Here is a 22,442-nt window from a genome sequence, read left to right as displayed (position 1 = left end):
AAATGCATGTCTAATTCAACAATGCTAATTCATTAAAGAGCCGCAGTTTGGCCACCCCTGGTCTAGACTGTTCAATATGAAGCTTACAATTGGCTACAAAGTAACTTGGTAATAACCTAAGCCATAAGTACGTGAAAGTTCAGTGGGTTGAATCGTCCGTAGGTTGAATGGTCCTGGGTTGAATGGTCCTGGGTTGAATCGTCCGGGGTTGAATCGTCCGTGGGTTGAATCGACCTAGAACCCTTTTAAAGAATTGTCTGAAAGGCGGGGATAAAAATACTTCTGTAACTGAGAGATCTCCCAAGAGACAGGAGGAAAACTTTGTGGCCTGTCAACATTTCAAGTAATACAAACTCTCCAGTTTTCAAAATTTGATAATGATAAAGCATCACTGTAGTTTGGAACAGATGAGAAGACGAACTAAGAGAACATTTTAACCATTAACCACCAAAACGTACGATTAAACTGAAGTTTATTTTATGACATAACTGTAAGAGCAAACCATACACACGAACAAAATATAAAAGTAACAATATATGTACCTGGTATTTGTTCTATTTCATGTAATAAAAGCATTATCACCTTGGCATCGTCGTGTTAACTTGGAAAAGTGGTATACAACTTTGAACTGATAGCACAAGATTTTAAACTTCCAGCATTGATCTCATCAGAATAGCATTGTTATTTATAACACACCCTTCAAGAGTATTTCATCAAAGTTGCAAACATATGTGACGCATCGTTACCAATATGTTATATACACATCTACTACCACCAAAATTTATAAGCAACTGAACGCGCATTGAAAACGATTTAATAGAGATACTACTGTGGAACTGATTTACAAAAGTGCAACATGAACAAATGCATAAGAAAAACGTAGTATCATTAATGGCCATGTATCGAAGTTAGTAGTTGTACTACTTGCACAGAAAATAAAATGTTATTAAAGATGGTTTAAAATGGTGGTGGTGGTTTATATAATTATGATGTGTGGTGCATGTGCAACAAAATATGAATATTTGTACATAAAACATATTGTAGCAGCCAAAGCAATTCAACTTTGTAGAAAAGTATATGGCACCAAACTTGTCATCAACAAATATTAAACTGTATTTAAAAAAGAAATACGTCTAATGAATCCTGGGAATCAAATCGCAAAAGTGCAATGTAAGTAGCTGTGGTAATTGGCAGTTATACAGGATATCACTATCTACACGAAAGTAAATAATATTGTTGCAAGACAGACTGTGAGATTCAAAAAGTTTGGCTTCATTTCCAGGTCATTAACTTCTTGAATGTCAATTCTATAGTTGACCACACAACTAATGATGATTCTGTTATACATTTAATCCCAGATTCATAAAAAAACCTGTACCAATAACGATACAAAAATAAATGATTGAGTTCAGATAATATCAAAAAAAATCACCAAAGATGCTGATTTCTTATTAACAAACTGTTTCCTTTACGATAAAAAAATCATGGTACCTTGTGTACAACATAATAAATAAACGGCTAAAAACAAAAATTCTATAAAAACTAGATCTTTTGGCGTAGGAAAGTAATACTGAAGGAGAAAAACAATGAGCATTATGTAGTTCAAAAGAGCAATTTTGAAGATATTTTAAAATTGATAACACTTAGTCCGGGGCAGAGCATTATATATTGATTAAACTTAAACATATCTGACCAAATTAGCGAATGCATTTTATTTAATATACAGTAAGGTATAAATACAAAACGAAAATCAATACACCATAACTGCTTCTTCTTTGGCAAAATATATTTGATGTTGTAAAACTCTTCTGGAATAACACAAGCAAAACTATACATATTTCAATACAGACATAAATCTATGTTTCTTTAAGCTAGGGTGTAAATTCTTCATCCACAGCTAAAGTAAGATTGCCAGCTCTAGCAATTAGTTGATTTAAGTATTCTGATGCAGCTTGAAATATAGGTTGGATATCTGTTTTTTTATCTGAGGCTACAGCCTTGTAGTTTCCAGTAGAATTCCAATTTCTGGGTAGTGTGTGGCTTGCAAGTTTTCGCTCCCGGTATGCAGATTTATCCTCTTTGTCACTTATAAGAACCTGAAACAACCAACAAGGTTTAAACATTCAGAAAACAAAAATGATACATGTATAATGATAACCAGTCAACAACCAATATAACTGTTAATACAACAAATTTCTATTGCATAAGTAGGTAGGTATTATGTGACTTGGTCAAAGGATACAATGATGCAATTCAATTAGTAACACACCTTTAATTCATTCAGTTGATCTTTGATGTTTTTGTTGTGATCTTCAAGCATTTGTACCTGACTGTCGATTCTGTTGGTACGCTGATGCAATAACTGAGCTTCCAACATTAGTTCTGCATGGCTTTGATTACTCAATGAGTTGCTGGAACTTTCACTTTTTGCACGATGAGAGGCCCTAGATGAGCTCTGGATAAGTTCTTTACGACGATTAAAGAAACCAGTTTTGTGGCCATTGTTCTGTACGTAAGTGCTACTACATGGATGAGAAAAATCAAAATGAGGAGGAACACCCATTGTTTCAGGAGCAATATATTTACCACTAAATGGGGCTTCGTCTTGGTCATGGCTAAAGATAGCTGAGTGTCTCTGTAGGTATTTATCCGTATTTGATGGAGGTTCTAAGCCCATTGACTGGCAGTATTCCAGAATAACTTTTCGCTCTTCATCAACCTGCTGTTGAGGAGTTGCTTTGTCCAAAGCACAGCCTTTTATTTTTTCATGAGTGTAAAAATCTTGGGGAGTTCTATTATTTTCTACACTGCATGTCGTTGAGATAATGCCATTGTCATCTGAACTTAAACTGGCCTTTTCAGAGTCAGATGGGCCTAACATATTTATTTTGCTATCACTAACTGGCAGAGGTAGATAGCCTATATTTTTCTTAGAACCTTTTCCTTTGATTTTATTCTTAATCACTTTAGCAAAGTCACGGATATTTGTAGTGGAATTAGTCGGTGTACAGTACTCCACCATGGGGTAACAGAACTTACTACCTTTGGCAATTCTACCTGAGAAAAAACAACTTTGGCAAATATCATAATTGAAGTGCCGAAGGCTCTTATACCTTAAACCCATTATGGGGAATTCTCTGCATACTGCACAACGGGCCGGATGGGATATGTTTTCTGCTGCAGATAAACGATGCAAGACAGGTAACCAAACCAGAGACTGTGGTTCTAACTTCATCCAATCAATAAATTGACCAGCATCCACTTCAGGTGTGTTTCCGGTTAGATGCATGCAACTTTGGACACTTGGACAGGCATTGGTCCCACCAAAAGCCTGCGATTCACCAAGTTGCCATGGTATCAACATGAAGTCATGAATCATAGATGTTAAAGCAACCTTATCTGTAAATCCAGTGTGAGCAGCCAACTGGCAAAAAAGATACCTGTATTTGTCTTCCAAACTAGCCTTGCAAAGGGAAATAATGGCAATCTTGAAAGAGTTTGACTTAATATTGCCTTGCCGTTTAGTATCATATACATTTAATATCCAATTCAAACACATGTCTACGCAAAGTGGCACATTTACCAAAGTATTGTAATCTTGTTCTAAAGCATCATAGAGTGTAGTCAGACAGGCAATAATTTCTAACACACCTACTACATGATCAGAATGGACAGTGGGTACCACATTTAACTTGTGATGACTGAATGCATTCTTTGCTTCTGATAAAGATAAAAGATCTAAACATAAGGCTTTTTGCAAGCGCCGTACCTTTAGCGCAGTCCTGTAAGCAGAAAACCTAACATCATTTAAATCAACCATAGATTCCATGAGTTCAGCCATTTTCGGATGATCCCAACTTGTCAAATGTTTTTCATGGTTTATATAATACGGTACTTTATTATCCGAAACAGCTCTTTCCCAACATCCATCTACAGATGTAGTTAAAAACAGTTGAGAACTGGGTCCAAAATCACGCATAGCTTCCATCAATTGTTTCACGCGCTCACTGCAATAAACCTGCATTAATTTCCATCGCATATGGAGTTCATCGATCTTCTTTAAGGCATCAGATGAAATGCCCATGTTCATTTTTCGGAGGTTAGCGAGATGGTCATCAAGCTTTGAAATGTGTTCTGACAACGGTTGTACAGAAGAAGACTGAAAATCTTGCATTCTTCTGATATGGTCCTGAAGAGATTCAATGGGAATTTCTCCAACATTTCTCCACATATCCCGCACTGCCTCCTGTTTATGAAGATTCTCGCTGCAGCTCAAGATTCTATTCCACAACTCCTGTACAGCTGGAAGAAGAGTATCAATGTGATTCTTGAACTGGATATTTTTCTTCTGGACAGAATGCCATTCTACTTGTAATTCCGAAATTATCATCTCCATGATTGAGCTTGTGTCTTCAGATTGATCCCGAAGATTTACACTTTTTGAAGAATGCTGATCAGCAAGGCGCTGAGCAAGGGCAGACTTAGCAGTTTCAATGCTACCTTGAATTACATTAGCCTTGGCTTCAAGTTCCAGTTCGAGCATTTGATGTTGTGTATTCTGCTGCTGAAGTAACGTTATATCAGCAGATCCCTGCAGGAGCATGGTGCTCAACTCGTCATTCTTCTGCTTAAGCCAGCTCAACAAGTCTTGCATTATCCTGCAAATGTTCTTGAGTTCATCCATATTTAAGCCTCTAACAGACTACACTTGTTTACAAAACACAAATTTTTCATAGACAGTGTTTATCATAACACTATCAATATTGTTAGACAAAAGCAAGCCAATTCATATACACTACTTCAAAAAACACAAGCATCATCGATAATACGCTAATATGACATTCATTATCAATAATATTAGACATTAACAGTCAATTATGAGTATGTTTCAGTACTACAACAAAAACCCTTATTGTAAAACTATAGTAAAGCACTAACAACTACTACATGTATAAAGAATTAAAAACAAAAGGCAGCTTATGTACTTTGAAACTTTCAAAGCATCGAGATTCAATATTAAATCGAGTTCAAATATTGAAAACGGGCCAAAACTCGATCGAGTAATTGGACTCGGATTCGAATCGGTCAATCCCTAATACAGTGGCTAGAAAGGCCATTTCTATGAAAACCTACCTTACCTTTATATCAAACCTGTCAACAACCTGTGATAAATTTACCAAGGTGCTGATTAGTAGATATTAACCTACCTATACTAAGAGTCATGCCTTTCAAACCTGGAAAAACTACAACTCTGTTGACATTGTACCTCTAAATTTAACATTCATGCTTTAACATGATGGAAGAATTTGAGGTCATGAATTTAGCAAAATGAAGTTAATAATCTGCATGATTATTTGTAGTTAGATAACATCACCAGGCTTAATTAATCCCTTCCTGGTAGTGACGTCATTTCAACTGGGAACAATACTGATGTACTGCCAGATTCGGAAGTTTGCTAAGTGGTGGGGAATAAAAATTAATAGACCCTTTCAGAGTTACTGTCTGGGTAGCAAGATTTTTTCGATTGTATATACTTAACGATGGAAAATGTCAATCTACTTTGATTCATTTTTAAGTAACAAGAGTTCTGGCCATTGGATTGTAAAGATTTCGTTCAGTTGAGTTGCATATGAATTCCTTTACCCAATAAAAAAATTTTGAAAATATGTTGCCTAGTTCTTATTTTACAGTGGTTTGAATCCTACGCATTGGACTAGTTCAATAGCGGTACAATAGCCGGGTATCTTTGGCACGTTTGAATGTAATGATTCGGTTTGTATTTACTTCTAGTTGATTATTTTAAACCTTGCTTGACATGCAAAGCAAAATTAGGTTGTGTAACGCGCCGCAGATTACATGCAAACTCTTACGCATTTTACGTCGCATTCCTCGCTGACCATGTATCTAGACGTTATATTGGACAAACCCAGTGCGTAGGATTCAAATCAATGTAAAATAAGAACTAGGCAACATTTTTTTTTATTTCGTAAAGGAATTCACATGCAACTCACCTGAGCAAAATCTTTACAATCCAATGGCCAGAACGTTTGTAATTTCAAAGGGAATCAACGTATGTCAACAAATTCCATTGTTAAGTATAGGCGATAGAAAAAATCTAGCCACCCAAAAAAATGGCGGCGGTAACTTGGAAAGGGTCTATTATGCATAGCCTATAATGGCGATTGTTTCATCTTGATTATAAGGGAGATTTGTCACCCAAAAACAGTCAAACTTTCTAATCTGGATGTATAATACTGTATTTTTGCCTTCCCTTCTACAGTAATTACTTAACCCAAAAAAATTATCCGATATATGGGACCAAAAATTTGGAATTCTCTGTCTAATGATTTGAAACTTTTGGAAAATAAGACAATTTTTTTATAAAAAAATTAAAAAGTTATTTTGCTTCATCATCACACTTGCATGACACTATGTGACAATTGTAATTATGCACTGCGTAAATCTGCACTCAAGCACCAAGCGCTTTCATATATTTTATTGCACTATACACTTGTTTTTCTCTTTATTATGTATATATTTTCAATTGTATTTCACTAATGGATGTCTACTGGCTTTAAGTCACATTCTGTTATTGAGTGTAGACAACATTTAGTAATACTGGAACTGTAATTATATTGACGAGGTTTCGCTGAATGTTTAAAACACGTTCACTTGCTGTATCTTTCTTTTAACTTCAAAATAGTTAAAGCTTTCCTCAATCACATGTCACTAAACTTGTTGTTGCCAAACTCTAGATATAGGCAGTAAGCATCCAACATGCGGAAGACAAGTACCTTTTGATAAAGCACTTTGATAAGATGATAGTATTGGAAATATCAAATCGGATTAAGAAAATTATACATCAGTCTGTTTATTTATGATATAAACTTTGAAAAATTTATTGGAAAATTTCAAAAGGGCTATGAAAATTATACGTCAGTCTGTTTATTAATTAAGTAACTTGTAAATTTTCAACAATCATTACACAACTATTTCGGATATTTACTGCAAATACTGCAGTTCATTTTTACATATTTTCAAGATAAAAGATTGGAACCAGTTACTGGATTGAAATGTCACCACAAAGCACCACTCAAGTCTTCAGCTTCGGACCAAGAGGGGTTACCTTTCAGCACTACCATCTATTGGACAGCATTTGTATCTTTTTCTGTACATCACTGTCGCTGTAACAGAGAAGTTTCCAACTTGCAACGAACAGTGTGGTCATCACATCTTCCAAAGATTATCATTGGTGTGCATTCTTCTGTACAAACTTAGGCTAATCAACAACGCCCTTTTTAGTGCTATGGCCACCAGAAACCAGGCTCTTGCCCAGGATGGGGTTTCTTTTACGGTGGGTTTCTTTTCCCATCCACTGATGTACAGCACTGAAGCAATTTTTATTCATCAGTTGCTTGAACACACCACCTGCTCGTCTGCTTAATTTTCACTTTTTCAACTCATGTTTTATGGATTTAACTAAGTATAGGTAAAGTGGCCGTGCTAGTTGTTACCAGCAAATATTAACGTTACTACTCTGGAGTACGTTTTAAACCTTTTCGGCTTTGTTACTTTTTCCTGTTCATTGGCGCATGTTAGTAACAACTGGCTTGATTTTTCGTTTTCACTGCGCTTTTGGCAAAAAATAAAATGATTGATTGAATGTGCCCCCAGTTGAAAACCAAATTAAAAAATTTGCCGTTTTTGGATGAGAAATCCCTCGTGCATCAAAATGAAACAATGCCATTAGCCTATACGAGCAATTAATTTTAGGTTACCACTATTTCACTGGAAAAAAACGTGTGCTCAAAGTTAGTTTTTACAGTTTTTTGTTTTCCTAACTTAAATTTTATAACATAGTAACCTAAGCTTAACCTAAATCTATCTTCTAATCTAAATCAAACCCCAATAAAACCTTAAATAGCTAAAATCAACTTTTTGCATACCCATTCTCCTATTTTTTAATGGCCTAAGCTATCTTTAACAACGGACTGCGTGACCTGCTTATGGTGCAATAGCCAAGTAACTGCCTTAATTTTAATCCCCACGCAATTGTTGGCCTAGCCAACTTTCCAGTCTGGGTGGAAAGCCTAGCAAACTTTCCAGCCTGGGTGGAAAGCACAGCAACTGCACTGAAGAGATAAGCCATTCTAAGGCTGATGTGCTTGCTGCATCCCAACGTTAGCTTCATAGCCTTATAAGTCAGTCTGAGGAAAGATCACGATACATAGTACAAATAGATACCATACCAACCCGACTGGAAAATACTACAGTTTTGACGAGAAATCGTAAGTGCAAACGCGCAGATTTTGGCCTGATTGCCTGCACTGAAGCTTCAATTCTCTGTTTATTTAATATAAATATGCTCGACGAGTGCAATATTTGGTGTGTACTTCTATCGAAAGCTTGCATTTTAGTACAGGGAGATCTACACCAAAAAAACGAGTCTTTGTTTTACGCCAAGCATTTTCCACCGCAACTACAGTCTAATTCATTAACGAGTGAAGCCAATTAAACAGCCGTTGACTTCCACTTGCCATTTTGTATGTTTGCTTTTTGTGACACTACGTCACAAAAGCTGAAGCTGATATTTGCGAGTGCCGTAACAATGCTGTATTTTCTTTTTCGCCACGCTGGAAGTTTGCGGCGTATAATACAAACTTACGGCATATGTGTCATTTGAACTACTTTTCGGCAACACAAGTAAAGTCAACAAAATGGTAGGAAGTTGGCTCCTTAGAAGCCACAACACAAGATTTGTAAATAACCACGGCAATTTGCGTTTTACGGGGATATATATGACGAATAAAGGCATGAAGGATTTCAAATCAACAGTGAAACAAAATAATAAATAAAATTATGTGACTTCAGTAACCATATGTTTGCGTTTTTTTGCAAGATGTAAATTTTCTATCAAATGTCGTGACATATCGCTTCTCTAAGCTACCAGCAAATAATTTCTTGTCGAACGTTTTCTAACGGTTGCGCTTTGTGTCGCTTGTACATTTATTTCTTTGTGACGAGTTTTACCGTACTAACCAGAAAAACTGTGTTTATTATTATGGTTGACGTTGACACCCAATATAATTCATTATTATTATTATTATTATTATTATTATTATTATTATTATTATTATTATTATTATTATTATTATTATGACTCTTCTACTGTAACCCAGTTTAATTTGAACATTTACCAGTTTAGTACTCAAGCCAGTTATTCGTGATGTTATTCCAGTAGGAAAATTGGAATATATTGCAATGTCAATAAAATAAAAATTTATATGGACAAACTTTATCGAGTTGAGTTATAATAAAACAAAGTTTATACAAAGTTTATAATATCAGAATTCTGGGTGCGGAAAATTTCACGTCCGATAGCAATGAAACCCATTGAATATAGCCAAAACAACTCAAGCTATACATGTAATCATAAAATATAAATATAATTCAATACCAATAGAAAAACTCCAAAGATTCCAACATTTAGTTACCACGAAAACATTTGGTTATATTATGACAAATTAGTTTTGTTGCTGAATTACTTGTGTGAAGTATTACACAACAAACATATCTGTCATAAAGACCGCGTACACTGGCGGCTATTGTTACAATATGATCGAGGACGATTGATGGTTGATAACACTGTGACGATTACGTCACGAATCACGAGTTGTTTTCCAAGATGTTTGAAATTTAATTTAGAATCCCGTAATTCAGTTGTTGACCAAATTTGCGTTCTCCTTAATGACGTCAGATAATTTCCTCGCTTGAACTGGTGTGTCACATATAAATACTGATGTAATGTTTTCAATCTTTCCTTTTTACGTGATCGATTTCACTGGTTACTACAGCGCTATGTAACATTCAGTAAGCTTTGCCCGAAGGTGAAAACCTTTGTGTCCTATAATAAACAAAATGGGAACTTTATAAGTTAGTAATTTATATAGACAGAATCAAGCAACTAACAGCATAGTCACGCAAATTTGAGAAATGAGAACTCATCCATCGAAGCAGAAGTAAAACAAGTCACCAACCATCAATCGTCCTCGCTCATATTCTAACAATAACCGCCAACATATGCGGACTTTATGACGGATATGTTCCTTGTGTAATACCTCACACGAGTAGTGCACAAGCGAATTATTTCTTTGTCATAACACTACGTAACACAATTTTTGTTTGGCTACTTTTTTTAATGCCCCTTTATGTATTTTTGGGTGCTGAGTTCAAAAATCCAGTTAGTTTTTTCGTACCATCGTTACTTTTTGAGATATTCAAATTTTGATATAGCTGTAAGTACAGCAAATCGTGTTCTACTCTTGCAGTAGATTTTAGCTCCACATCAAGGTTCTGTTTGGTTTATTAAACGCAAAAACCAGTTTAAAAACGTTAATAAGGAAGGCTTGAAGATAAATGTAACATAGTTTTGTCAAACAGTAAGAGTCGTTCAAAAATGTACTTTTGAGCGAGTTTTTCTTTTATGACTACTCCTGTCTTGCCTTACTAAAGACCAAATGTAGTTTCCCATCATTACACTATCCCAGCGGCCTTTATATCGTTTTTCCATTGGCTCAATATCCTGATGAAGTCTCTCACCGTGCTCCTCACTGAAATCACCTAGATTTTCTTGAAAAAAATCCAGATGCGGACATAAAAAATGAAGTTTGACAGACATGCGACAACCCATGTTTTGGTAACTTTTGATCAGTTTCTCCACCAACTCTTTGTAATTTCTGTCCCTTTTATTTCCCAAAAATCCATCAACCACACCTCGAAATGCTTGCCACGCTTCTTTTTCTGTTTCATTCATTTTTTCTTCCAAGCTTTTACACTTTAACATTGTGTTTATCTGAGGACCAACAAATATTCCTCCTTTTATTTTGGTAAGTGATGGTCTGGGAAACATTGAACGGATTTCTTGAAAAATTTGTCCTTGAAAATCCAAAGCTTTGACAAACTGTTTTACCAGACCTAATTTGATATGAAGTGGAGGCAGTAAAACTATTTCCCGGCTTACAAGAGGTTCCCTAATAACGTTGTACATTCCTGGGTTTAGTTTTTCCCGTGTCGGCCATTAATTTTCTCATAGTGCTCACCGTCAGCTCTACTATTCCACAAGCACAGAAAGCAAGAGTATTTTGTGTAACCACCCTGCAGACCAAGCAAAATTCCCAACATTTTAAAGTCACCACAAACATACCACTTAAACTGAGTGTAATTGATTTTAATGAGCAGTTGCTTGACGTTTTCATAATCTTCTTTCATCTGTAAGGAATAAGCAAGTGGAATTGATGGGTATATGTTGCCATTGTGAAGTAACACTGCTTTAAGACTTTTGGTAGAACTGTCAATGAAACGCCGCCACTGAGTAGGATCATGATCTATTCTAACAGCACAAAACAGGCCTTCCACATCTTTGCAATAGCAAAGGTCTTCAAAAACGTCAAAGTAGACAGAAAACTCCAAGTGCCTATTCCTGTGGGGTAGGCAGTACTCTTACTTAAATTGTTTCACTCTCTACTAGACATTTTGATTTCTACTATTTAAAAGATGAACTGAATCTAAGATTTACACAATACTTAACTCTACAAAATGTAATTATATGGCATACTTCTCTCTGTAAACACTAAACATGACTTTCTAATGAGACTATACTGAATTTAACAGGCTGAGATAAAATGAAAACTGAGATAAGAAATAAAAGCACATTCGTCTGCATTTCAAACTCCCACTCCCATTCACTTTCTCAAGTAAATAGAACGCCCATTTACAACATGATAGTGCTGACAGACACAGATCATAACCGCATAAAATACCTACAGTTAATGGAAAATCACAAAAAACGGAAATTTTTGTATTTTGAAAACGATCGATGATAGAAAAAAACTGATAGCATTTTTGAAATCAGCGCTTGAAAATCATACAGATACACTTAATAAATGTAGCCAAACAAAAATTTTTTTGAATTTTGTTACGTAGTGTAATTAATTCGTTTTACTTCTGCTTCGATGATATGAGTTCTCATTCCTCAAACGGCGTGACTATGCTGTTAGTTGCTTAATTCTGTCTACCCAAATTACTAAATTATAAAGTTCCCATTTTATTAATTTAATTATCAGACACAAAGGCTTTCGCCTTTGGGCAAAGCTTACTGAACGTTACATTGCACAGTAGTAACCAGTGAATTCGATGACGTAAAAAGGGGCTGATTGCAAACAACACAAGAGTATATATAGGGCACACCAGTTCAAGCGAGGTAATTTATCTGACCTCATTGCGCAGTGTTAACCCTATTCTAACTAGGCTTGGCTTCTCCCGCACACTGTCATAGCAAAACGTGGCGTACAGTTGCATTGTTTGCTGTAGAAACTTGAAATTTGGTGACTTTTCCTAAAAAATGTTCAGCTATCTGTCCATGTTTGTTTGATAAAGTTGGATTTTGTAATTTTTAAGATATTGCGATATTTTCATAATTTTCCTCTGCTTTGCTCTGCTCTCCGCATTGAAGCGTATTACTCATTTACGCACCAATAACTCGACTAACTATTCTCTTGCGTTCTCTTCTCGCAGTCAGCTGGTTTTCCGCACAGCGGGGGCGCGGCGTAACAAGAAGAATTTCTAGAAATGTGTCACTTTTAGAAATACTTAATTTACACTAAATTCACTTTCTTTAGTTTTACAATTATGATGTATACAGGAAGCCAGATGATTTTTCTACTAACCTGTCAAAATCCGATCAGTCTACGACGTATAGTTTTCTAGTAATTAACGATTGAAAATGTGTGTGCGGGGTCGGCCACACCTAGTTTTTTAGTAAACTCGCGAGCCTGGTTAGGATAGGGTTAACAAGTGAGTGAGAAAAGTAAAAAGGGAATGATTGCAAACATTACAACAGTATTTATATGGCACACCAGTTCAAGCTAGGTAATTTATCTGACGTCATAAAGGAGAATTCAAGTCCGGTCAACAACTGAATTACAAGATTTTATTACAAAACAACTCATGACTCGTGACGTAACCGTCACAATATATCCATACCAAAAATGCCTGGAAAGGATTAAGACGTATCAGTGTAACGTTTATCCAGAACGGAACGCAACTATGCGGTTCACAGTCGCTAAATACGAAGGTATCCATAATCAAAATTTCTTATATTTTGTCAGCCACTTTTTTCCTGTGTGTCTCAGGTAATATAGACTAGTCACGCAGCCCATTGCGATCACTAATATCTATAAAGACTTGTGATAAATAGGCGGTTAGGTTAGATTAGAAGAATGAGTATGCATTTATGCAAAATGTTGACTTTGGCAATTTAGGGTTTAATATTTTAAGTTAAATTTATTTTGGAAAACAAATTAGGTTATTATTTTACACTTTTAGTTAGGTTAACACGAAAACGTTTAAAAATAGCTTTGAAAGTACGATTTAATGACTAAAAATAAACGATAAGAAACTATTTTTTCCGGTGAAAGCGAAAATATGCTTGCTAAATTTCATCACTGATGTAGCCTACATCAACATTGAAGCAATTTTAAATCTACTGTTGCTTGGACACACCACCTACTCGTCTGCTTAACTTCACCTTTTTTAGCTTACGTTTTGTAAGTCTATCTGTTGTGGGTTTAATAGACGTGCTAGTTGCTACCAGCAATTATTACCTTAACTTTTTTTGAGCACCTTTTAAGCCTTCTCGACTTTGTTACTTTTCCCGTTCGTTGGCACATGCTAATAAAAACTGGCTTGATATTTTCGTTCCCTCTCCCCTTTTAACAAAAAATAAAATGATTGATTAGTCATGCTCGTTTTCTCAGTTTACACCAAGGTAAGCTTATTTGAAATTTAAAAACTTTGCATAATTTTAATAAATATTTTTCAAAAACTACAACCTTTTTGTATTGTTTTTACCAGCTGCCAAGAGCATGAGCCATAGACATAACATTAAACTAACTTTTCAGTTACATGATTTTTTATTTGTTTGTGCTGCGTGAATATTTTATACTGATTGGTCTAGGTGTGTGGTGTTTGTAGAGTTTTGTGCTTCGTTGTTCTCACAATCTTGAAATATCATCATGAGTAAAGCTCATCCACCAGAGTTGAAAAAGTAAGATTTAATTTTGCAATTATCTGTATTTCGATTGATGTTCATACCAGAAATATGGCCCGGTTTCGGCTAAATACCGGTATTGTGTTACCGCCGTCCCAGTACTGCAGTATATGCGTAATTGATTGCTTTTAAAACATACCTTATTGATAAAGTAATATTAAAACTTAAATGTTTCGGTTAAGTTTTCTGTCAGCAAGACCTCAAACAAATTTTCCACGGTAAATGTCCCAACAGATTGGAAAGTTTGCTAGGATCGGGTAGCCAGTCTACAAAGGTACCCAGTGTCCGAATATTACCAAAAAAGTAGTTATTTTAATAATCATTTTTGGCTATATTTAATGGAATTTTGGCAGGTAGTAAGCAACATTCTTCTAACTTTATACCAGTGCAGAAGTGCACAACCAGACGACGCCACAATTTGTGTAGTTGGGGTCTAGTGTGCAAAGGCATTTTATGGTTGTTCATATCTGCACTAGGCCCCTTATTTTCCTACTTCGGTAAACGGCGGCCGATAAAATAAGTGTCTATATTTCACCAATCACCGTTTACCGAAGTAAGAAAATGGTGTGGTATTGTAATCTTTATCCTTGGACTGAGGAAAGTCTTTGCACAACTTAAACCCAGCGATGATTCCTCATCACTCGAGACCCAGTTACCAAGCTAGTCTTTGTGCAAGTTCCGATTGTCAAGCATTTTTTATTTGAATTTTTTGTATAGTATTGCCCAAATTTGGAACTGTCCACCAGGTCCTCTCAAGAGGAAGTAAGTGTTATTACTGCCTTGCCGAAAGGCTTTACAGCGGTATGCCGCCACTGGGTATCGAGCACGGAACAAAGGCCATATTTGTTGGGAGGCCAGCGCTCAAACCAATTAGCTACCAAGCCGCTAGAATAGCAATTGCGTAACCGGCTAGCCTTTTACTGAAGTAGATTTTTCATAATTCGACAACCGGCAGACGGTGAAATAGACACTGCCTAAATTTAATGCCAAAGTTTGCACCCCACCAATATAATACTTATAATATTTAGCAGAGTCATAACCAAGTCATCAAACTCGAGTCGCAATTCAAGTTATTTACCTTTTAAGACTCAAGTTGAATCATTTGTGAGTCGAGTCGATTAATATTTGAAACCAAGCCAAAACAGACAGCAAAAATACCATTTCTATCGACCACAAACATTTAGGATTATTACAAAAATTGTTCGTTTGGCGGCAATGTACACAATTTTAGACAAATAAGATCATTAAAAGTTACGCTTTGATGTATTTCAATTAGCGAATTGAGATTTGTTTAACTTAAATGCTGAATGAATGTAATGAATCATAATAAAAAGAACCGACTCGAATCAAGTCATTTTTATGCTTTTTTAGAAAGAGACTCGAGTCATTTCGACTCTGACATAGGGTATACTGCAAAGTGGCACATAAACCCCTACTGGAAAATTTGAATGATGCACTGGATTTTTCCGGCGCAGGAAGTTGGCTTCTGCGCGAATATTCTGGCTTTATATTCTATATTATCAGTATTACATTGACGTGACAAAAATTTTGGCACAACGTTTAATTGCACATTTATCCGGCGCACTGAAAGCAAACTTTACAGCTGGGTCACAAAAAACCTCCAGTAGGGCACCTAGTATTGCCAGTTTTAAAAAGAAATATATGCATGTTGGCGCAAGACGTTTTGTGTGCCAGCATGGACTGTCTAGCTTATTTCTTGTTAAGTCATTTTTTATTTATTAAGTATAGGTTATATTGTAATTAAGTTAATGTATATTTTGGCAAACATCATGCATCTGTGTGCTATAGTTTTGCATTATGGTTTATGATTTGTCTAGTTTTGCAGAATAATTGTGTCCAATGATACACTGTAGTAAAAACTGTGGCACACAATCACGAGACTCATCAAGGTGACTTATCACACTGAACTCTTTCATGTTGACACTGATTTATAACAAACACACAAGACAAAGTTGCTCGTTTTAATGTGGATTTGTAAAAATGTAAACCGAGCTTTAACCTGTCATACTGAACTTTGTGTTTTTGCACACATGACTTCTTGTCAAACCGTCATATTTTTGTCTGGATACTGCATATTTATACACTGTTTCATTTCACCTTTGGTGTTATACAGATTTAATTGTTATGATAGTATATAATATTTTGTTTTGTTTTTTAGATTTATGGACAAGAAACTCGATTGTAAGTTTGCATATTGAAGCACAATTAATTAATAATTAATTAATTAATTAATTAATTAACTAATTAAATAAAAATTACTTATGATTTAACTCATTGATCAGTCGTATTTGAAGCTTTGCAAAGTAAGTAAAATATATGGCCTTTTAAGTGTGGAGAATTTTCTTTCACAGTGAAATTAAATGGTGGTCGAACCATCCAGGGAATTCTTCGTGGTTTTGATCCTTTTATGAATCTTGTCATTGATGAGGGGATAGGGAAGAGAAAAGATGGCACAGAAGAAGATGTCGGGATGGTGGTAAGGTTTTTGTCAAATTTACACTGGAAGTTCGTCAACTCAAAGTTCAAAGGAATGATTAGATTGCTTTAAACTATTCGAAGCTTGCAAAATTGTTGCCAGTGGCCATGAAGATGAGACAGAAGAATAATTAATTAATAAAAGCTTTTTCAGCTTCCATTGCTCCCATTGAGCGTTTTTGCTTTATACCTTGATTAATTAATTTGAGGGCGATTTGTAAACAAAGATACCATTGGCCTAGACAAAAAAAAACTGTTGTCTAGGCTGAAAAATTACATGTCAAACCATTAATATAGTATAATACCATGGTTATTACATGATATTGGATACACATTGTGGACCACAAAAACATTTTAACTTAATGTGAGGAGCAAGTGTTAAGACAGGTTTAGTTTAAACCAAAGAAGAGTTGTCAGTTGAGCAAGTGGACCAAACAAAAATTTTTGAATAGTATTTAGTAACTAAGCAATTATTGGTTAAAATATTAAAATCTCAGATGTAAGATAGGTTAGCCTTACCAAGTGCAAGATAATATTGTAATGCACAATTGCACATAAATGTCTAAACTATGCCTGTTTTATCACCTGCATGAGTTGTCCTATTCACACTTGAGTCAAAAATCACAGTCACGCACACGATTTTTCCATTAAATGTGACGTTATAATTGCCACCATGTTTGTCATAATCTGTGATAAAGTTGCGACACGCTTTTAACAAAAATTGAAAAAGCACTAAATGAATTTAAAAAAATTTTTGTCTAATATTTTCATGGGCAATTCTTCCTGATTTAAGGTTAACCTTTTTTTCGCACTTGCTTCTTATTCAAGCAAAAGTTTAGACTAATGAACTTCGATCTAGCATTGGTTGTTTTGCTGGGACTATTGGACTTACTTTATACTAACTTTCTGTTTTAAGCAAAATCAAGTTTTGTATGAGCTTCCACGATAATGAACTAAATTATTACTTCCCCTACTCAAGGAGTTAAAATACTAGTATTTATTCCAGCTTATAAGCTATTTCGTTCAGCATGTACGTTTGTTAACACTTCTTGTTAAATACAGTGCATTGCAGAGTGCTGTATTTGCATGACACAGATCTGACCTCATAAAACTATATATTCATAAAAGTTCATACAGATGTCAATTGTCATTTAATGCCATTTTCTTTTCTAGGTTGTTAGAGGGAATTCCATTCTTATGTTGGAAGCAGTGGATCGTATATAGACCATTTCTCACTACAGAAGCCGGAAGGTTTTGTTGTACAGCCAATCATACAATTTCAGAACACTATTGATCATTGATTTTTTCAAACATCACGTTTGAAATGAATTTTTACTGTTTTTTTATGTTTTGTATATGATTCAGTTTTGTGTAGACCTCACAGCAAGATTTGTACAATACAAATAGGAGAACCTTGTTTTAAAATTGTAGCTTGTAAAATTGGTAGGGAGTTTTTATGACTTATAAAAAAGTTTTTCAAGTCATGATAAGCAGGCTCAGTTGTTGTAACAGGTAAACAATAATATACTATCACACAGTACAGTGACTACAGTATTGCACCTATGGGCGTTATTTACTTTGCAGTAACCCATTTTTAGTGCAGTTCTAATTGTTATATAAGGCTGACTTTTGCTTTGTTATCAAAATGAGTTACTATGATATACTATAAACGTAATCTTTCATGTTTGTAACCGGACAATTCCAAGGGAACCATGCAATGTATATTTTCATTTTATGGATAGCAGGCTATTGTGTTGAAGTGTGTAGCAGTGGATTGTGGCTGCGAAACTCTTCTTGAACAAGTTGCAGTTTACCCACGACAATTTAGCATGCGTGGCGGCTATGGTAGTTACAGAATCTTTAATTAAAGGTGTGTTTAATGGAATTACCTCCTACTCTTACAATAATCACCTGCACCTTTTAGATACGACGCGTCACTTGGGATCCGACAATAATATGTATATGTTGCACAAGTTATTCGGTTTTGCAACAACTGGTATTACTAGAAGCCAGTACTACGATAATATTGATGGGCATTGTGCATCAAGTCCACAACCCGTGATTGGCGTACTTATCGCAACTAATGCTCCGATTTTTTGGCAAAACATTCTCACTTGTGCAGCAATTTGGGATGGAATAAGCTGCGGTTGTCGGTCCACGATCCAAGAAACAGCATCGATTCCTTGCAGAAACTTTTTTCAGTAATTTAGGCTGGATCAATATGTGCGTTCAACTAATAAAAATATTTTCTGCTCATACATCTCATAGCGCAGGTTTTCTAAAAAGTACAATTGTCTAGCCCAGGGATGTCCAACCTTTTATTACAGTGGGCCGCATTGTCACTTGAAATAATTCAATGGGCCGCAGAACCTATTAATTTTCAAGAAAAATTGATGAAATTAACTACTTTAACAATACCAGTCATCAAAGTATTCGGAGTGAAAATGACTAGCGGGCCGCTCAAAAATCTCAGGCGGGCCGCAGGTTGGACATCCCTGGTCTAGCCTACCCATGATAAATTTCGACCATTTTTTGTTTTCTTTCAAGTAAGCTATCATTATCAATCTTGCGCGCAGAGTGAAAGTGGTTGCAAAAAATAGATTCAGCACAATTATTCGAGAAATCAATGGCACTACTAAGAAATTTTCCGTATGAACTCCGTCGTGCTTAAACGGGTGGCACGTTGGTAGCATTACATTTACAGGGATAGCTCAGTCGATATACCTGTCTTTTCATTATCACGATTGAGAAGTAGTAAAAAAATAGTCGGCATTTTTTAGTGGTCAAGGTCCTATTTATTAGAAATATTAATTGCTCTTTCAGTTTGTGACGTCGCTGTTTCAGTTAAGAGTAACTTAAATACTGGTGAACGATGGTACTATATTGATTGTCATTGGATGTAACAGCATAAGTACAGTTATTTTGGTCATATTTTATTCAGTCACCATTGCAAAGTCATGTCGTTTGACGACAAATTGCACAAAATGTTGAACTATCAGAAAAATCGCACAGTGAACCTCGCACAAACAGAAAATTATTGGCGTTCAACCAAGAAAAAACAAAAATGCATATAAATAATCGTGCCTTTTTCTAAAAAGAATTACCAAAAAACGTAACCGACAAACTGCTAAAACTCCATAATATTTCAGCAAATAAATACAAAGTCACTCTATTTAACTTATCCATTTCCAGATGTTCAACGTTGCAACTTTTCTTTAACTCTTTCGTGAACCTGTCGCAAAGCCTTCATAAATTCTCCTTGGAGCTCCGGGAAAGTCGGGTCAATTGGAAGCTCAGCAAAGCAGAAACGACCGATCAACAGCATGCTATCCTCTATGGCTCTCAAGAAGCAAGCAACGAAAAGCGGTATGGGCAGGGTTAAGCCAAAAATGCTAATAGTTCTCCGCAAGGAAATCTGGTTCTCAAGGTCTGCAGTTGAGGTCCCAACCGTACGCGTCGCTGGTTCGTCATCGAAATCGTAAAGAATATCGTCGTTGATTTGCCGATTGCACAGCGGACAGACCGTGCTCTGTGGGACAGGGCTTTCTGGCTGAATGCTGCTACTCGCCTCGCTAGGAGGAGAGCGGTACACTCGAATTTCGTCTTTGAACATCGTCAACGAGCCGCGGTGGACTGCACCGGTGCAAACCGGTTTCTGCAGAACGTCGATATCGCTTAGACCCGGTGACGATTTTTGGGATTTATACTTGGAAGGCACTTTCTCGGCTGCTGTAGAGAGGCCAAGATCGTCATTGGTCAGTCTCGTTACACCTGAAAACCGGCTCTTTGCTTCCATCAGTTTTAATTTCAAGCGAGAATTTTCAGCTACCAGACGCTGGATGTCGCTCTGGTGCTGCGTTTCGCGGATTCGAAGCTGTATTACCTCTTCCTGAAGGCGTCGAATAAAGCAGTTTGCCGAGACTGTAAAAAGTAGGAAACAAACGTTTGTTTTAAGTTTAACATGTGGTGATACCAATGATAAATCCAAAAAGATAACAAAATGTCTATGACAAAGATTCGCCTACATGCCACTTGAGTTGAGGAAAATAGTGACGGTGAAATTAAAGTGGACATCTAACTGCGCACCTCAGGTCTCGAAATTAACGTTACCAACAACAAAAATCACGATTCAATATGTTTTAGTTGTTGCAGCGCACGTTTCCTTCAACAACGGCAAGGTGCATTGGATAAATGCATTTAGTCCCGGCTTCAATCATTCTTGGCATTCAGCAACGCTAAGTGATTTAGTATATGGTCACATCTTACCGTTTTCGTACAATGCTTCCCGCATCATCTTTTCTTGCCGCATTTCGAGCAAAGTAAGAGATCTGTGAGTCATTCCAATTCTCTCGCGTAATATGCGACTTTCGTCGACTGCCTTGCTTACGTCACTGATCGTGTCTTGCATCAGATCGCATTTGGCTTCTGTTTGTCGTTTTGATTCCTCCAGGTTTTTCAGCAAAGAACACCAAGATCTTTGGAAAACATAAAATGGCGAAAAACGTGGCAGGAAATTGTCAAATGTCTGAGACAATGATATTTAGAAGTTAGTTTTTTATTGAATACCGTATATTATGTGAATTAATTGATTGATCTTCGATGTAGCACACATAATATGATGTCGAAAATCTTATAATTACGTAACCGTGTCAACGCTTATCGTGACACATCTGTTAGACACTTTATGTGATGTTAAACTTACGATGTGAAATCATCAATTTCTTTGTCGTCGTTCTTTGAAGGAGTTACTTCAAAGTACTCGTCTTCATGTTCTGAAATAAACTGATCGGTGAAATGCATTTCCTTACGCCATCCCTTGTTGTATTCCTTGTCTGGATAACTTTGGCCGTTTTTCGGCGAAATGCGGCTCGACTTTCGGCGGCGAAGGACGTTTTCGCAAGGTTCAAAGGCACTGTCATTATCAAAGCTTGTGAACGACAGGCTGTCGTCACTAACAGTTTTATCTTCTTCAGTGTCACTTGACGAAGTTGATTTCATGACTGAATCGTCGAGCTCCTCAGGGTCAATTACGTCTTTGTATCTTTCTTGCCATTTGGAAAACGCATGATCCAAGAAACCCTTACTGGTTTCAAGTACTGAAAACAAGTAATTGAGAATTAAAATAGAACGTTAAAGCTAACCATTATATTGACATATTGATGTAATATTTGTACATCTAGGCTGTGTTAATAACACACAAAAAGCAAGGTTAGGAAACAACAACAACAGCGATAACACAGTAGGACTACCGTAATTAAGAAGTATATATTCTAACGTTTAGTACTTAAAAACGAAGGTCTATACTGCTGTGTGTAAGTTCAAGTGCAGGTTATTACTTTTTAGCTGTCATGCGCAATAAGTGCAAAGCATTTACCTTTAAGTGCGTGTCTTAGATCGTCACATTCTTCATAACCCCGAAGGTCCTGCAAACGTTCTTGCAAACAGTCAGTCATCACAACTTGTACCCTAAATTAAGTATTAAGTCAAGAAAGGTTGTCAAAAGCTACAGATATAAAACTTTTGCAACCTTTTTAGCGCGCCTAAAAATAGACAGGGTAAGTGACGTAAGTCATGTACAGTACTGCTTCTGCATAACATCAGTAAGTCACACAATGGTTATAAAAGCCGAGCCTGTCCAAACAGGAAATTACGTACACTTGCTAACGACATGGTTAACCCTGATGTATCGCTAACTAATGCTGCAACCTTCCTGATCGTATTTTCAAAAAGATTTCATTATACGCGGCAGTTAATATCAGCAGTGCTTATGTCAATCAATCAATCATTTTGTTTTTCGTCAAAAGCGCGGGGGGGACGAAAAAATCAAGTCAGTTATTAT

General features: G+C 36.1%; 3 protein-coding genes across 3 annotated transcripts; 1 reads left to right on the top strand and 2 right to left on the bottom strand.

Moving 5' to 3' along the window:
* Positions 1-455: 455 nt before the first annotated feature.
* On the bottom strand, positions 456-8,633 carry LOC143459371 (dystrophin-like). The gene is made up of 2 exons (XM_076956495.1): positions 2,270-8,633; positions 456-2,096 (listed from the first exon to the last, which is right to left on the bottom strand). Exons 1-2 carry the CDS (start codon positions 4,682-4,684, stop codon positions 1,872-1,874), a joined length of 2,640 nt encoding a protein of 879 aa, XP_076812610.1. The 5' UTR covers positions 4,685-8,633; the 3' UTR covers positions 456-1,871.
* Positions 8,634-13,967: 5,334 nt separating this feature from the next.
* LOC143460380 (small nuclear ribonucleoprotein G-like) lies at positions 13,968-18,020 on the top strand. The gene is made up of 4 exons (XM_076957869.1): positions 13,968-14,104; positions 16,287-16,309; positions 16,480-16,604; positions 17,777-18,020. The coding sequence occupies exons 1-4, from the start codon at positions 14,073-14,075 to the stop codon at positions 17,825-17,827; spliced, it is 231 nt and encodes a 76-aa protein (XP_076813984.1). The 5' UTR covers positions 13,968-14,072; the 3' UTR covers positions 17,828-18,020.
* Positions 18,021-19,520: 1,500 nt separating this feature from the next.
* On the bottom strand, positions 19,521-22,167 carry LOC143460751 (uncharacterized). Its single transcript, XM_076958366.1, has 4 exons — positions 21,978-22,167; positions 21,306-21,699; positions 20,870-21,078; positions 19,521-20,524 (listed from the first exon to the last, which is right to left on the bottom strand). The coding sequence occupies exons 1-4, from the start codon at positions 22,054-22,056 to the stop codon at positions 19,800-19,802; spliced, it is 1,407 nt and encodes a 468-aa protein (XP_076814481.1). The 5' UTR covers positions 22,057-22,167; the 3' UTR covers positions 19,521-19,799.
* Between the last annotated feature and the right edge of the window lie 275 nt (positions 22,168-22,442).

This window comes from Clavelina lepadiformis, chromosome 5 (genome assembly GCF_947623445.1).
Source record: "Clavelina lepadiformis chromosome 5, kaClaLepa1.1, whole genome shotgun sequence".
Classification (NCBI taxonomy): Eukaryota; Metazoa; Chordata; class Ascidiacea; order Aplousobranchia; family Clavelinidae; genus Clavelina; species Clavelina lepadiformis.
This window is presented reverse-complemented; position numbering and strand designations above follow the sequence as displayed.

Coding starts and splice junctions, on each gene's coding strand:
- LOC143460380 (XM_076957869.1), top strand. CDS start 14,073: ATGAGTAAAGCTCATCCACCAGAGTTGAAAAA. Junction 14,105..16,286: donor CATCCACCAGAGTTGAAAAA/GTAAGATTTAAT, acceptor TTTGTTTTTTAG/ATTTATGGACAAGAAACTCG. Junction 16,605..17,776: donor AAGAAGATGTCGGGATGGTG/GTAAGGTTTTTG, acceptor TTTCTTTTCTAG/GTTGTTAGAGGGAATTCCAT.
- LOC143460751 (XM_076958366.1), bottom strand. CDS start 22,056: ATGACTGACTGTTTGCAAGAACGTTTGCAGGACCTTCGGGGTTATGAA. Junction 21,700..21,977: donor TCTAAGACACGCACTTAAAG/GTAAATGCTTTG, acceptor ACTTGTTTTCAG/TACTTGAAACCAGTAAGGGT. Junction 21,079..21,305: donor GAAATTGATGATTTCACATC/GTAAGTTTAACA, acceptor TGTTTTCCAAAG/ATCTTGGTGTTCTTTGCTGA.
- LOC143459371 (XM_076956495.1), bottom strand. CDS start 4,684: ATGGATGAACTCAAGAACATTTGCAGGATAATGCAAGACTTGTTGAGC. Junction 2,097..2,269: donor ATCAACTGAATGAATTAAAG/GTGTGTTACTAA, acceptor TGGTTGTTTCAG/GTTCTTATAAGTGACAAAGA.